Source organism: Haliaeetus leucocephalus, unplaced genomic scaffold (genome assembly GCF_000737465.1).
Source record: "Haliaeetus leucocephalus isolate CR32 unplaced genomic scaffold, Haliaeetus_leucocephalus-4.0 Scaffold566, whole genome shotgun sequence".
Classification (NCBI taxonomy): Eukaryota; Metazoa; Chordata; class Aves; order Accipitriformes; family Accipitridae; genus Haliaeetus; species Haliaeetus leucocephalus.
The window spans coordinates 2,360,016-2,377,052 of NW_010973002.1; the positions used below are offsets into that span (position 1 = coordinate 2,360,016).

Genomic DNA, 17,037 nt, shown 5'->3' on the forward strand with positions numbered 1-17,037 from the left:
AATACTAACTGAGTGCCTGGAGTAACACCTGGTCAGGGAGAGACACACTTAAGAAAATTTAAATATAGCAGCACATTGTCTCAGCCCATTTTCTTGACAGAACATAAGGCTGAACTTCTTTTTTGTTGCAGGTGATTTTCAGAGGGGTTGGTGTTGTTTTATTTTAAAGAGGCTGGTAAATCAGAACTGATAAATGAAATGAAAAAACAATTTCTTCCCACTTAAATGCAGGTCTGACTCATGGGTACAGCAAATATATTTTAGTCTTCACAGGCTATTGTGACAGTCACCACAGGCACTGAATCACAGGCACTCTGACGTGTGCCAAGCTGTGGTGGACCTGGGTACCACTGTTCACCTGTGGAGAAATGTAAGATGTACTGCTGGTTAAGACAGATAAGGCAGCCAATTTAAGATGCATTTTTAAGCAGTTCTAAATGCATTTCATCTTTTAAAAGCAGATTTAAGTTAAGGCCCTGGTGCAGCAATGCAAAGCTTCACATCAAAAGTTGTTAATTTTCTCCCATTTCTGATTGCTGATTTGAAAGCAGCAAACAACCAAGGTCAAAGTTAAAATCTTTCAAATATGAATGCATTAAAAGCAAGTTAACATTTCTGATTGATCTGATTATTTAACTTTGACTCTTCCTGCTTAGAAAAAGCTGACCATACCAAAAAATGTCCAAGCCTTTGGACTATTAATGTTCAATTAATAAAATTTATTTCCTGGTTTAGATGACTTAATTAGAATTCACTTTCAAGTTTTATATTGCAGTGAAACAAGTACCAGAGCAACCGTTTAAAAAAAAAAAAAAAATCTGAGCCATTACTGATGGAACAGGATTTGTAAAAGGATGTGTGGAAAAACAGTATTTCTAGCTGACTTCAGTGGGGAAGATAGCTAAACCACAGTAATCATCAGAAACATGGTAGAGTGAATGAATGGATAAATTCAAGAAAATCATCCTTGGCTATGAGAATAGTTTGCATCATAAATGCAGAATAACATCAAATTGCAGTCCTCCTTTTCTTCCATATAAAAGAAAGGGAACCAAGGACAGAAACAAAAGAGGTGCATTTTCAAGGAAAAGAAGCTTAAAAATGGGACACAGGAACTGGTGGAAAGACAAATATGAAAGATCTCTTAAAGAGCCAGTCATCTAATTAGCACAGAGTCTCCTAAACCCTCATTCTTAATTGATACAAACATATTTCTTTGATAAAGAGTGTTTCACACTCTTGTACCTCTGGGAGAGCCTGCTGACTTACAGCCTACTGGGAAAGTCACCATGGGCAGGCTGTTACAGCCATGTTCAGTATTAGTCACCGTCAGCTGTATCTGCAAGGACATCTCATGGCTCTCCTGTTCACATCAATTCCACTTTTTCAAAGGTGAGGTGCCTCCAGCCACATTTCCAAAGGTACTTAAACACTTTGAGACTCACACCTGGAAGGCAGAGACATTGACAGCATCAGCAGCCATGGCCCAGGACCCTCTATCCAGTACACGGGAAAATGAGATTAACAAATAAGTCTGAAATCTTCTGAGCTGACCACCAGTCTCTGTGTGAGAGTCCATAATGTGGATCCTAAACCCACAAAGCTTATTATGAATTTAGGTGCAATCATATGGCTCGAGGTGGCCTGTGGGATATTCCCATGCATTTAAGCAGTCATGGATCATCAGGAATCAGGCAAAATGTTTAAAAAAATCCCACTGGTCCCCCATCTGCATGTCTGGGCATGTAAGTGGTTTTGACTGTCTGGTCCACGTCCTCTTGTGGAAGCCCACGGTAATTCAGGAGTTTTGTTATTCTCGTCCTCATTATCTGACCTGGCTGCTGGCCCCATATAGGGCTCCAGGCAGAGATGCCACCTGCGGTGCCTGCTCTTCCCCCCTTACCCAAAAAGCCCTTGTGAAGAGCATTTAATGTGCACAGCAGAGCATCTAACAAATCAAGGAGAAGAAATAAGTCTGCCATCACACGCTACAGACTAGCCTGTCTAAAATGGAGGTCCAACCCTGTCTTAAGCCAAACTCTAAAAATGGCCCTAGATCTTAACAACCAGCAATAATAATCTCAGGATAGGCTAAAAACAATCATGCACAATAGTTATCTCCAGCCAGTTTCTCCAATTCAGAGTATACCCAGTTACCACGACAGTCTGGTAGTGGTACTCTCTGTAATCAGCACTAATAGCCTGGCCCCAGGATTGAGGTTAAAGTGAGTGGTGGGCTCACCTTGTACCTTCAGGACTGGATTGGCCGAGGGTATGTGTAAAATCTTGCATTTAGTTGGAGTTTAGTGGGGGTTCATGGTCTGCAGCGAGTGCAAGATTGGAGCTGGGCGTCCACCTCAGGCAGGTGGGAACTACTTGTAGCTCCAGGCTAAATATAGCTTGGAAGATCTCTGGGCCTGGCAAACACCTGGTCATTAGAGGAAAGCAAATAACTTAGATGAGGAAAAGCTTAGCAAACACACATATTAACTGGGAACAAGATAATGTTGCACTACCTGTTATTTTATAGCACATATAAAACAGCTGTAATCAAAGAATCTGTAAGGACAAGCCTGCAGGTGCAGTAGGACCACTATAACCTACTTACCGTATTTATTCATGAGCCTGAGTTTCCTCCCACTTTCTTCATTTGCATGTGGATGGAATAACTCTCTGGTCTAGGATTTTTTTTTATTATGGTCCTACAGACTGGAGCACAATAAGCCCCATATCTGGAGTCTCCAGCTGCTGCTGTAATACAGATAAATAAATTACTGATAACAATACAGCCAGATAAATAAAATACACTGGTCTGATATGAATTACTGCATTAGTTAGGCAGTTTCTGCTCAGTAGCAATTTCTCAGTCAGGGTACTAACCCACCAAAACAAAGCAAGAATTTTAAAAAAAATGTTCATTACTGTGTGTTTTAAAGTACTCTTTGAAAATTTTTAATAGGAAACCATTATTAAATATTAAAATTAAACAGCCAGATCTAACATAATTTCAAATTGTGATGTGATAATCCAGAATTTGTGAATTATTGACCGGAAGCCAGATTTATAACCCGGGGACTCTTGAGAAGTAACCCAGGTTCATAAGCTGTCCCTAAGTGATAGATTTTGCATTTAAATTTCTGACTTCACTGAAATCCATATGGAAACTCTTTTTCTTTGGTCCAAATCCACCTATGTGGTTCACACAGAAGACATCCCAGCTACTGTATAGCTGCTATAGCTTTGGTTTGCTTTTGGTTTAGATGGCAGCATGGGGATTTGATATAAACCACTTGCTTTTTGCCAAATCATATCTCCTTTAACGGCTACACTTTCACACCCATGAAAGGTGATTCTCAGAGCTGTGTATCTACAAATGGGGGCAGTCCCAGAAGAAGCTTTACTTTTTCTTATTCCTAGACACACACTGTGCAGATCGCAAGACAGATTTGGACTCTTTGGCCAAAATAAAAAAAAAAAAGTAAATGTAAAATTAGGTTTGGATTCAATTTTAGAAAATATTCATTTAAATACCTTGCTGAACATCACTAGAATACTATTAATGTCCAGCAACAGTTACTCCAAGTTTGTGAAACAGCTGAGCTGTGCAGAGTGGGAAGAAAGAGGATGGCATCTTTTCCTCTCAGTTACCACTTAGAGAAGAATATTCTGAACTGAACCTTGAAAGTAATCAAAACCTGTAATGCTTTTGATTTCAGGAGAAAACACAAATTAATGAAAGAAAAGATGTTCTAGGAAGTATTTCCTAATAAGGTTTTTCCTAACACTTGAAAAATAAAAGCCTTTATGAACGGAATTTATTCTTACTAGGATTTTTCATTGTGTTTTTTTAACCCAAAGAGGTTTTTGTGAAAAAGGGAGAGGGTGCTATAAAACATCTGTACAAAGGAAAGTGAAGAGCACCCACGTCTTATAATAGCTTGGTTTGGAAATGTAAAGGAGGCATGTTCTCCTCTCGACTTTTGCATTACAAAGCCACAGCTGCTCATTCCTGGTATTCTGCTGCTTCTCGTCTTCTGACCTCGGCTTTCCACAGGAAAATTTCAAAGACAGACAGAGACCCTGTCACCACAAATTCTGGCCTGTCTTCAGCTGAATTTTGTTTTAAAATGCTTGTTGCCTTTTAGTGGCTAACGGTCATCAGGTGATAACACAAGGGCGGGAAGGGGAAAAAAGATCCTCTGCTGGATTTACATCGGTGCTCCTGAAGGTTGTGTGGCCATGCAAGAGCAGGTGCAATCCCACAGGAAACACAGAGCAATGGTCAGTTCAGCCTAAAAATTCCCCTCCCACACCTGCTGAGTGCTGCTGGGCACCTCACCCTAAGCACCTGGGAAGATGGCACAAACCACTATGGAAAACATTTGATGCTGCAGCTGAAACTTGGTATTTATTTGCTAGCTACCAGGTAAATCCCACCTCACCCCAACACAATGCAATGGTTTTTGGCAGCGCTGCCCACCCTGGGGCACCATGAGGGAGCACTGGGCCTCTGCAGTGGGTCGCCTGCCACCCTCCTCATCCCCAAGCCGCAGGGCAGCTGCCTGCCTGGGGTGACCAGTGCTGCTACACCCAGGGTCTGCTTTGGGGCCAGGACATCTATCAAGATCACTCCTACCTTGGCTGCAGCTGTAATGTCACCAGCACAGCCCCAAACCCCCCAAATCCACTGTGCCTATGTCCGCCCCAGCTCTACACCGCCAGCACCTCCCTGCTGCCCCACGTCTTCTGGCAGGTGATGGTGGAGGCTGCGGTGGGTATGTCTTCTCCTCCCTGATCAGTCGTCATCCCCCCGTGTTCGGGATGGTCTGCCTGCAGAAGGCTGTCCATGCCCTCTTCATGGCACTAGAGTGGGGTTTCCACCTCTCGGATGACAAGTGAGGAAAATTCAGCTTGACAGGCGGCTCTTTCCCCTTCACCAGGGAAGGGGGACAGCAACTGGCCGGTGGGAGGGCCATCCACGCCATCCCAGTTTGGTCCAACACCAGTCACAGGGACAACGTTTCACTCCATGACTAGGGAGAAGGGAATACCCATCAGAGCATGACTGGGGAATTTGTGTCTTTTGGCACAGAAGACTTTCAGAGCTGAAAGCGTTGCAGTGGGATGGGTTTCTAGGGGTAGAGACAGAAAAGGATAGAGGGAATTCCTCTCCCAGAAGAGGAGATACACAGGATCATCTAGATTGCCTTTTTGGTGAAATCAAAGTTGGGTATAACTGAGACATATACTACAGAAATTGCCAAATGTAAAGGTGGACTGCCTTTTAAATGTTTTACACCTATCTATGTACATTCCTCGTGATTTCAAACCCACAATAAATAAAGGAGAAAACACTATCACCCACTTTTATGGTTCTCACTTGCTGTTTTTCCTGGCACTTCCTCAGATTCTGACATAAATTTCAGGCTTTGTTTTAAAAACAAGGCTCTGTTTCTCATGGTTAAAGGGAAAAAGATGAAAAGGTTAACCCTAAAGTAAAAATGCAGAAGCCACGCCAAACAAATTGAGCATTTATCCTCATTTCACAGCTCATTTTTTAAGACTATTCTGCGATTTGGAGAGCTGATCCAATATTTTCAATGTCCTGGCCTGTCAAGAGTGGTATATGAAGTATACAAGGAAGGTAGAAGCACACTGGGCTTCTACAGCAATGTTGTGTCTGCCACAGAGAACACAGGAAGGTTTTAGAAAGAAAATCATAGCACAGTGTGGATAGATAAATATTGTGTGAGTGCTTTGCCTTGCTTCTGTCTTTGATAGTTCATGAGGTAATAAACCTGGCATTTTTTAGATTATTCTAGCTTTTCTATACAGATGTGTGCTCTTGAAGTTCAAGAAAACTCAGGTAATTGACTGGAACAGCTCAGCACGAGCAATTAGCATGCACTAATTATCCTTTAACTCCTTCTTTCTCCACTGTAGCACAATTGTAATGGTAGCGCTCAGCAACACGAGTTTAGTTTATCATCGACTGATTTTATCATTTACATGGTCATTAATATATAGAGATACTAGAAATTACCAGGAATTGGAGATATTATATTGCAGATACCTCACTAATTTCTAATTTTCATTTTAATAATTATTCAAAGCAGAACTTTATGTGGACTCTGACCTAGCAGGTCCTCGCCTGCGGTTGATGGACCCCTGCTAGCCCCACCAAGTTGTGGTCAACCTAGAGTCCCTCTGAACATCGTCACTTACTGCCTTGGGTGGCAACAGTTTATACCAGGAGCCCCACACTTTTTTGTAATACTAGACTGCTCTTAATCCTTGCAGTTTCATGTGTAGCACTGTGGAACCCATCACCAAGCCTGTAAGTGAAAGTATTGCTGCTGAAAGCAAAACTTGGCCATTCCAATGACATCCAAGTGTTTTATGAAAAGGAAATCTATGTTATGCTTTACTGAAGAAAGTGTGACCACAAAAGCTAGCACATCCTGGGAACCTGGTAACGCTTTGTGAATGCACGCAGTGTGCATTTATAGAAATCTGGAACTTACTTGCACTGATGCATCTGTCCTGGGGGCAACAGCCATGCAGAAACATTTGAAAAGCAGAAGTGAGATGTAAATACATTAAACCTTCACACTGATTCTTTTCGTATTTGGAACTCTTTATGCGCTTTATTACCCAGTGTTTAGTCACAGTTTCTAAATAAAAGAAGTTGTGCCAAAATATCAGGAACCAAGGACCAGCATTTGTGTCATGCCCGGTGTAGGTCCTCACCGTACTGCAAGATACATACCTGTGAACTAAACCACTTAAGAACAAGGGTAATGTGCTGCCATTATATTATGTTACTTTGAATAAAAACTTTGAGGGTTTCTTCAGAGGTCCTTGTATCTAAAAGTCCCTCATTAGGTTAGTGATGAAATTCATAAATAAATTAAAAAAGAAAAGAAAATTAAAACCTGAAGACACTTCCCCTTGTCCCTGTTCCAGGTACCTTCTCATTGTGGAAACAGAAATGATGAATGACTCCAAATGAGAGAGGCTCAGAGTGCAGGTACCCAAAGGGTTGTGATTTATCAGTGTGCTCCTTTGCAAGACCTTGGGCACTGTTAAATGTCTTTTTTTCTGGCACAAATAGCTGTAGATTTGTCCTGTTTTGAGTTACTTTAGATATTGTTTTCTGCTGCTTTGCATATTGCCAAAACAAAGATGTTACATGTGTTTTATTTAAAGTTCCTAATTCACGCTTACAGCCAAGCTCCAAACCAGTTTTGAGGAGTTAGCAGAATTAAGCAGTGACTTATTCCTTTGTATTTTGAAAATGCTATTCATTTTACTACATATGCCAATGTAAGTGCTAAGTAAGTTTTTAGTATGGCGATTCTGAAAAACCGCCTCCCAGAACACTATTTTCCTAAATTATGTAGTCTGTGATAAATTATTTTAAACAATTTTGTATAAATCAAGCAGCTGAGCTGAGTTTGAGGCTACAATAAATAATGTCTTTATCTTACTTTGCACGCTAATTACTGTAATAACTGTGACACTATTGTTGTCCATACTACTTTAGACTGCAGGGAGGTTATAATTCAGTTTTAATAGTTCAAAATAACTCTTTGCTATACCAATGACAGGGTTGCTTGTTTTCATTTAGTATGTTATATTTTGGAATGCACAAATAATTTATTTAAATAAAGGTATATACAAATATGATGAAGGAAAATCTCTACAGAATTCAGTACAATGGCTGCATGCACTGGGAATGATGCTATGATTTGCTTCAGAGGCATGGAATATGAACTGAAAACTAGGAAAAGTTTTGATGGCGTGTTGAAAATCCCATCACCACATCGAAGGGTCTTCAAACCTGCAATACATATTATGAATGAAAAAAAGCATTAAACACATTTTTATGTCCTTTCTGAAAAATCCGAAGTTAGAACTACCTAAAAATTTCATTTTAATAACAGCAGCAATAAGGAATACATATGCATATTTGCAGTTGAAGATTGTATATGCAACTCCCATCAAAGCAGAGGCATCCTGGTTGGCCAAATGTCTATACTTTGGAACCAGAACTTGCCCCTCCATACTGCTGCCCAGATGGCGCGGTTTTACACCACTGAGACTCACTGCAAAGCTGCTTTAGGTCATTAAGAAGCACTTAATGAAATTCAGCTAGAAAACTATGATATGTTGAAATACAAACAGAGATATTTTTTACTCTTACTCAGGAGTAAACAGTTTCCAAAGAGAATTCACTGAGCCAAAAAAAAAAAACCCCAACCAAAAAACCACCAACCAGAACCCGCATGTCATGCTGTTAGCACCTTCAAACCAAACTGAAGTCCACAGCCACCATCCTAAAATATTATTGTGGTATTCCACTGCTCAATATCAAACATTTGAATATGTGTTGAAAGGGATGCCGAGGGCAGGGTTTGATCTAGAGGTCCTCTGCTTGCAAGTAGCTGTTCTGTCTACACAGCAAGTAAGTCAACAAGTGGAGAACATGGAGAGACTAGAGGAAATGCATTTGCCATAATTTTTGCCATCTAAAATTTGGGCATCTAGTCTCCCTTCACAGTCACTGTGGACAGAGCGACACCTTGAGAGGGCAATTGATCCTGCCCATTTTCAGATGGAAGGCTCATTTTGGAGATACCCATCCGTCCAATTGACTGCAAAGGCAGCCTAGACAACTACTTTACACTAGATACCAAACTTTTAAAGAGGCAGTAGTAGGGGGAGATGCATTCTGTTATTGAGTTTTAAAGGTTTTCTCATGACTCCACAGGCTCAACAAGATCAGAAATATACCACATCACACATTTTTGTCATAAGAACTTATTTTTACTCAGGTGAAGGTGCCTCCTTTTTTTATTCCTGAACTTCCTATATTTTAACTGATTTCTGTAAGAATCTCTCTAAACATTCTTTATATGGTCAGACATACACCTAGACTGCAAAATACTTTGGGGCATATATTAGTCAGAAAATGTCAAACCAGGCCAGCCAAGCTGAATACAGTTAAGCTGTTTATTAATACCTCGATGTTTAGTTACAAAGTTCATTCCTGAGAACTGATGAAGTGTGTCTCTCTCTCACTGATTCACTGAGTGCAAATTACATCTGCTCTGTAACTGGCTGCGTATATAACTATATCTAAAACATACACTTTGTTAATTTAAGTTCAGAATAATACCAGCCTGCCTTCCATTCATTCAGCCTGGCTTCCTCCAGGAAGAAGGCTTAGACAGCCATGTTGTATCTGGGCATATTTGCTGCATGCCTAGCTGTCTGCCCCTGCCTGGCTCCCCTAACTTCCCCACCGGCTTTCAAACCCTCTGGACAATTTCAACCAAGTCAGAGAGAGGTACAGATATCTCAGAGATATTAAGTTCCTGATGTGCTATGAAACACAGGACTGGGTAGAAAGAAGATTTAATTATGTCCTCACATGGAGGAAAAAGCTGGCGCGGGGTTCAGAATCCATACAGGGTTTTATCCTAGAAGACATATCCATAGGAAACTAGACATCATTGTTCCCAATACTCCCATAATTGTCATTGATGAATGACAAATACCATACTCAGTTTAAAGTGATGTTACAGGGGGTAGGAAATAAAAATCTGTTTCTCATCAATTCTTGATCTTAAATGCGGACTAGTTTGTTATTCTGCTCATGAGTTTTTGCTCCCTGGTGTCTTATAAATAGCATTATTGAAACAATAATAATAACCATAAAGTTCTGTTATGAAGGGGTGAAAATTACAGAGAGTATTAGACTTTGTACTACCCTGTGTGTTGCCTCAAATTCATGGCAGCGGAAATTTCCCATTATGTGAGGGCTCTGCCTTGTCATTACCAAACACAAAATAGTCTAATACATTTCACTGCACTCCATGCAGTTTTTTACATAAGCATCTGCAGAGTAGACTGCATCCCCACAGCTGTGGTTAGTCATCAAACCATAAGTCAATGGTTTCCCTATGCGCAGAACCGCAAGTCTCATAGACGACCTCCCTTGATGGCAGCAGAAATTTTGGTCACCTTTCAGTGACAAGATCATGCCCTAAGTTCAGTGCTATAGACTATTATGCTTAAGTACTTAACTAGTCTAATTGAGCCTTTGCACAGCTGATGAAAATGCAGAGCATTTGCTTGTAGACTCCTGAGATGACTATTGCATAAAACATTTATTTCTGCAGTAGAAGTATTGTCAGCAAACTTCAGGCTATCAGTAAAGGCTTAAACTGAGCTCATTCATGCTTGATTGTAAGCAAAACTAAAACCAGCATTTTCTTTCATGAGACAAAAAGCCCCCGTATCTTACTTTTTCAACACACTTACTTTTATCTGTGTAAATTGTAGTCACTACTACAGTATCTTACATTATAGCTAAAGTGTCATTACTTAACTAGATAAATATAGTATGTACTTTTGAAATCCCACTGTTGCTTGAAACACCACTGTTATTTTAAACCAAGTGCAAATGGAAATTTAAAGGCCTTTTTTTCCATTGTAAAATATGAGGTACAAAACCAATGTGAATTACTGTATTTTAAAGACCTGTCACAGCCGTGCATTTGTGTACAAGTTACTGTAAGTGCATATTTACCATTCATACATCTTTAGAGAAAAAAATTAAACCTGTTTGAGTAGCAAATGAGTAGAAATATGCCATTTTGGGGGGGTCTAATCTGTCATCAGGCATCAGTGTACAATTCTGCGTAATAAAGCCCAGTAAGGGGCAAGTGTTGTGGGAATGATTTCCTTCCTCCAAACAGCAGGTATGGCCTGCTCCCAAAATCAGGAAACGAGGAGTTTGGACTATATTATATCTGGCAAGGCATTTCTTGCATTCATAGATGGTCCTAGCTCTTAACAAGAAAGGAATTTAAAATGTTTTTTCAGGACATGTTTACCCAGCTGTTGGTGGCATATGTTTTCTCCCTGTGAAACATTATTTATTGATAACAAATGAAACTCTTAAATCTAAATGAGAAGTGAAAGCCACCATAAAACTTCTTCATACATACCTGGATCTAGGAATATTTTCTGTGCTTTCCCTCAACAAGAGGTCTGAGATCAGTGTCTCTGGGCTTGATCTCTTTCCGTACCTAAGGAAAGAGAAAAAAGGTATATTTTTGTATATGTCAGTTTTTAAAAAATGAAGACTAAGCATGGAACCATTAAACAAATCTTTTCAGAAAAACTGAATAGAGCAGACATAAAGACAACTTTCCAGCAAGTATTTTAACTTAACTTGATGTAGCCATGTGAGAAAATGTTTACTCTTCAGTATTTCTTTGGATATATTTTTTCCATAATCATGTTACATGATGGTATTGAGAAACTCCAAATATTTTGCAATTCATTGGCTGCTCCTGGATACTCTAAGGCCTTGCACCTTACTGATGCGAGCATGGAGGAAGGGGAAGCTGAGCAGTGCTCACACAGAGCCAAGGTCTTTCCTGGTCCTCACCCCACCCCACCGGCGAGGAGGCTGGGGGGGGCACAAGAATTGGGAGGGGACACAGCCGGGACAGCTGACCCCAGCTGACCAAAGGCATATCCCAGACCATACGGCGTCATGCTCAGTATATAAAGCTGGGGGAAGAAGAAGAAGGACGGGGAGGACACGTTCGGAGTGATGGCGTTTGTCTTCCCAAGGAACCGTTCCTCGTGATGGAGCCCTGCTTTGCTGGAGATGGCTGAACACCTGCCTGCCCACAGGAGGTGGTGAATGAATTCCTTGTGTGCGTGGCTTTTGCTTTACTTATTAAACTGTCTTTCTCTCAACCCACGAGTTTTCTCACTTTTACTCTGTCGATTCTCTCCCCCATCTCGCCGTGGGGGGAGTGAGTGAGAGGCTGTGTGGTTCTTAGTTGCCAGCTGGAGTTAAACCATGACAGGGAGGAAGCTATGCATGATGTGACCTCTGAGAATGTCATTCCTGCCTACAAAGCCAGTTCCATCATATCATTAACTTTTGCATTGTTTTAGATGCTACTCTATTGTAAATGAGGAGTCAATTTTATCTATTAAGTGAATAGAAAACTAACTCAGATATGCCATATTATCCAAGGAACTAGCCAAGATTTTTTAAGACAGCTAGTACATTTAGGGCTGCCCAACACATAGCACATTAGGTTTTGAAAACTGAGCTACCCCAAGATAATAATCACTCTTGAACTATGTGGCCATGGGAGAGAAAACTTTTTGAATCAGAGTTCTTCTTCGATTACATGGTATATCACCAGTTACCTCTGTCCTGTATTTACACAGCAGCTGTCTTGCCTTTTTTTTTTTTTTAAATCCCGGATACTATACATTGCTCAACAATTAAAAGTACTGCAATTACTGGTTGTTGGGAAGGAATTTGCTCTCTTTTCCTGAGAAAATGTAAGCAACAATGAGCAGCTAGCTTGACAGACACTTCTTCACTATAAGGATTCATTAGCCTAAGAGTGATAACTATAAGCAAACGCTCCCTTGGCTGGAAAGAATTTAGATCATGGTTTGTAACTTCTGTACATAATTAGTCTGAATCACAAAGTATATTAACAGATAACAGCTTTGTGAATGCTGCTTAAGTGAAATTCTGATTCCAGAGAAATCAAAGGTGTAATTAAGGACTTAGATTTTATCCATTGCTATCAAGATGTTTCTCAATAACTTGACCTAAATTTGGGGAAAAAAAGAACCAAAAACCTTCCCAAATTTTATTTCAAAAGCTAGGAGTTTTACCTGTTGGTGGCATGACTTACCAAAAAGTGGAAACATATCTCACTTTTCAGTAATTTTATTCAACTTTTTGAATTTTTACATTGCCTTAATCATTTTAGTACATCACCTGTGCTGCAGAAAGACAAAGCATCGGTTTCAGAATTTTGAAGTAAATTTCTTAATCTAAACTGACTGAAAGCAGGTATCTGAAAAGAACCAGCCAGACATAGTAAAATGCTATTACAATAACGCAATCAAGCATGATGCTGAGTCAAATACCTTGCACTCCATCACCACAAAGGGCTTGCTTTCTATTTCCCCATTCCAATTAATATGTATGTGACCTGGACTTCAACTGAGGGGGAATCTAATTTGCAGTTATGTTAAAGAATTGATTTAACAAATCCACAGCTTGCTCCAACAGCTCACACGTTGGCAAAACTCCCACTAACCTCTCGGAAAGTTTTGTCTGAATAAGAAATAGGTAGCAACCCCCCCTCCCCGAGTGCAGAGATTTGGTCAAATCATGAAGATGACTGTGTTGGGGAGATGATGCCTTTTATATGAGTCCCTCCAGTGCCTTGCCCAGACCAGTGCTGCTACCTGTGCTGGGTGGACCCACCATGTCCTCACACAGCAAAGCTGCACACAAGGTGATCACTGACTGGGACCATCTGGGCTGGCCAAGGAGCAGCCACTCTTCCTAAGTCAGATGCCTGAGCCTCCTGTCTGCCCTGTAATTTTGCCACTGGGAAAAAAACATGCTACAGCCATACTAAAAAGAGGCCACGGACAAAGTCAATCTCTTCTTACTGAAGCAAATGCCTTGGGAGATCTTTGCTCCAGCTGCTTCATGCTTTGCTCCTTGTCTACCATGCCCAGTTCTGAGACAACATGAACACAGAAAGCCAGGCCTTTATTTGCTGTTTGAAAAACACTTTTATCAAATATCATAGCTGTTTTGATAGAATGAGGCTCCAAGTTTTGTGAAAATACCTAGTCAGGTTTTATGCTCAGCTTGAGACATCGAGGCATTTTTCTGGACATTCTGATAACCCACAACTCTAGCTTAAGTCACAGGGATCAAAGAGTAGCTGTACTTATTCTGATTAGGGACATAGTATCTCAGACTCAGCGAAATATCAAAGCTTCCTATGAAAACTTGAGTCTTAGGAGTCAAATCCCATTGATGTCCAAGGCCAGCAATGGGAGTTGAGGGATCTCAGAAGCATCTTGCGGGCTTGATTCAGAAAACTGCCCAAAAAACCCAAGCTCTTAAGATCTGCTCCCTTCCCCATTAAAGGGTGTTGACATGAAGTGGGAGCATTGGTACTGCCTAAATCAGACACAATTTCATATTCTCTGCCCTGCCTATGATTCAAGCCACTTCCAGCAGGCCTGGCCTTACTGTTTTGCTACAGCACAGGACAGCCACAGACGCAAGAGCAAGCTACAAGGGACAAAAGGAAGAGGGCTTGTTGGCAAGGGGGAGTACAGGTAGTACTAAGTAGCGGAAGGAGGCGTGAATCAAGGAAAGATGGGCTCTGAAAAAAGCCCCCTGAACAATGCAGTAGAGGGGTATGAGGCAAGGACCACGGGACGGTTTTGAGGACAGAGGTGGGACTAATCCAGAGACACACAGACATCTGCCAGGCAGGAGTCTGCATTTGTGTGGGTCACCTTAGGCTCTCTTTATAGTCATAAAGACCTGGCACCTAAGGAGCAAGGGATCTCAACCAAAATGAGAAGTCTGAAACTGGCCTGGTGACTTGCACTCTACAAGTACCTGTTTCCCTCAGCTAACCTCAAAGGGGTATAAAGCTGATGGGCAGAGATGTCTAAAGCTAAGGAGAAGGGTCTCAAAGAAGAGAGGAAGCAAAGCAGCCACACAGACAAGGGCTAAAGCCAAGATGAGAAAGATAGTCTGGAAGGAAGAAGCTTCATGGGAGCTGGGGTGAAGACCCTGTGGGTCACAGCAGCTCAGAGGGGAAGGACACTCAAATGCTTTGGTTAGGTAAGAACCAGAAGCCAGGAAGATGAGCCAGAAGGCTATTCATAATCACAAAAACATCAAACAAGACTAGACAGATGAACCTGAAGAGAAAGAAGCATCAATCTCATCCTTTCCCAGCGTGCTCTTACTGCCCCATCTCACCAGTTGCACAGTGACCAGACTGCAAGCACCAGATCTGGTGAGAGGCTGAGCACAGCTTGCTCACACACCTACTGAAACAGACCAAATGATTCTTAGACCAGTCCAAAATGCTTCAGAAGTTATTGATTCATTTTGCAAGAGACTCTGTCACTGCCAAAACAGGCAACCTCCAGGAGCTCAGTTAAGCTTTCCAAACAGAGGCGGCAATTACTTTATTTCTGCACTGTTAATTCACCATACAGTGGAAACAGCACACCTTTTTTTTTCTTTTTTAGTTAACCTATGTAGCCAACTTTAATGCGTATCATGAAGTTGCTGTTGTAGTGGATTTTTTCTGCCAGCTTTCCTGTACTTCCAGGTCAATTCTGTTCCCTTTAAATATGAGTGGGTAGGTGGGAAACCTAGGTGAAACCCAAAGAACAAAATTTCAGTTCTGCATTGTTTCATCCATTAGCAACAATAACTATTTTGGTTCATTACAGAACCCAGATCCACACTGAAGAATGAAAGCAGTCTTACTCTCTGAGCTGTGTACTTGCACCCCAGAAATGAGAAAAAAAGCTACATGGTTGACATTAAAGCAAGTGGAGGTTGAATACAGAAGGAGTTTTTAGTTGGTTGGTTTGGGGGCTTTTGTTTGTTTGTTTTTAAATATGACCTGGGTTTGGACAGGAACTACCTTTGAAATCAGACATGAAAGAGACAAAAGCAGAGATGAGAGATCAGCCTGGAGATCCCACCACGCACACAAGGGAAAAGGGCAGCAGGGGCAGACCTTGAGGATCAGATTATTTTAGCAGCAATCTAGACAAAAAGTTATTCAAGCACAAACTATAACACAGAAGCATGCCATACACATGAACAAGTTGTGAATATTGCTTTAAAAGTACGGGACAGAAGAACCATATTTCTATCAGCCTCCTCATCTCTGTTACGCTATTAGAGCACTGGCAGACAGTGTTATGGGTTTGCTGGGAAAGCTCTCGGTTGCATGATAGCCTCCCTTCTAATTTAATTCTTCAGATTTCTAGAGGGACAAATGAAAGCCTAATTTTAGGCCTCTCATCTGGTTTTGATATTAAACAAATAGATAAATATGTCAAAGCTCTTCTGGGTCACATGCTCTTCAGGGACCTCAGGGGAAAGTCCTATTAATCACATAGTCTAAACTGGACAGATGCTCCCAAAGAAAATGATTTTTTTATAACAATTTGCACTTTTTTTTCAAATTGAGCCTTTACCCCTACTTTAACAACCACAGTCACCCCCAGAAAGCCAGTTTAGAGCCAAGCAGGCTCAGGTCACGCTCTTCTCTTTCAGCTTGGGCTTGGGTTCTTGCTGTGGTCTTGAGAGAGGTTTTGTTAGGACTAGTGGGTTTTTTGGCACTCGCAGCTGCATGAAGTAGCTGGCAAACCACAAAGCATCTGGACTACTACAACTCCTCAGCAAGGCTAGAGGGGCACTTTTTCTCATCAAAATCTTCACTAGTCGGTGGCAGCAGCAGAACTGGGAAACCGCTCCTACTGCCCTGTCTAACTCTCTCCACCTCCCAGGTTAGTTATGTTTTCTCTCCCTTTTGGGGGGCTCTCCCGTGCACGCTGCCCTGCGGTTCACGCTCCTGCCTGCCAGCCTGTCTGTGCCAGGGCTAGAAAGGGCTGAGAGAGCAGAGGCAGCATCGACACCCCCGACCCTTCTGCCAACTCGATGGTGGGAATTCAGCTCCGGACCCAGAGGTGACTCGGGGGTGCACGGCTGTCACTCTCTCAGGGGAGTCTGTGTGCACCGTGTCTTCCTCCACGTCGATGGGGGACGCAGGGCAAGACACCCAGGTGCGAGGGGGCACCCCACTTTCCTCCCCCGAGCCTCGGCAAGGAAAAAGGCAGCCCGGGGAGCAGGACAGGGGGATGCGGGCCGGGCCGCTCTGCCTACCTCTGCCTGGTGATGAGGTTGATGTAGTGCCTCAGCGCCGAGTAGTATCTGGCCATGTCCTCTGCGGGGGCGTCCTCGCCGGGGCTGTCCGGTTTGGAGGGGTACGCCTCTGCCAGCGTCCCCAGGCAGACCAGCAGCGACAGGGCGAAAGTCAGCACCGACACCCACAGCCTCACGGTGCCCTGCATCTGCACGGCGGGGCGGGATGGGGGAGAGCCGCCGTCAGCACCTCCCCCCACGGCGGG

The 17,037-nt window shown here is 42.1% G+C and overlaps 1 protein-coding gene across 1 annotated transcript in view; it reads right to left on the minus strand.

Annotated features, from left to right (window-relative positions):
• Positions 1-7,551: 7,551 nt before the first annotated feature.
• Positions 7,552-17,037, minus strand: part of NPY (neuropeptide Y) — a 9,695-nt gene continuing 209 nt past the window's right edge. Inside the window, exons 2-4 of the mRNA XM_010577598.1 lie at positions 16,793-16,980; positions 11,019-11,099; positions 7,552-7,843 (exon numbers count right to left, since the gene is read on the minus strand). Coding sequence (XP_010575900.1) covers positions 7,819-7,843; positions 11,019-11,099; positions 16,793-16,980 — 294 coding nt within the window. The 3' untranslated portion in view covers positions 7,552-7,818. The remainder of the gene's footprint in view (positions 7,844-11,018; positions 11,100-16,792; positions 16,981-17,037) is intronic.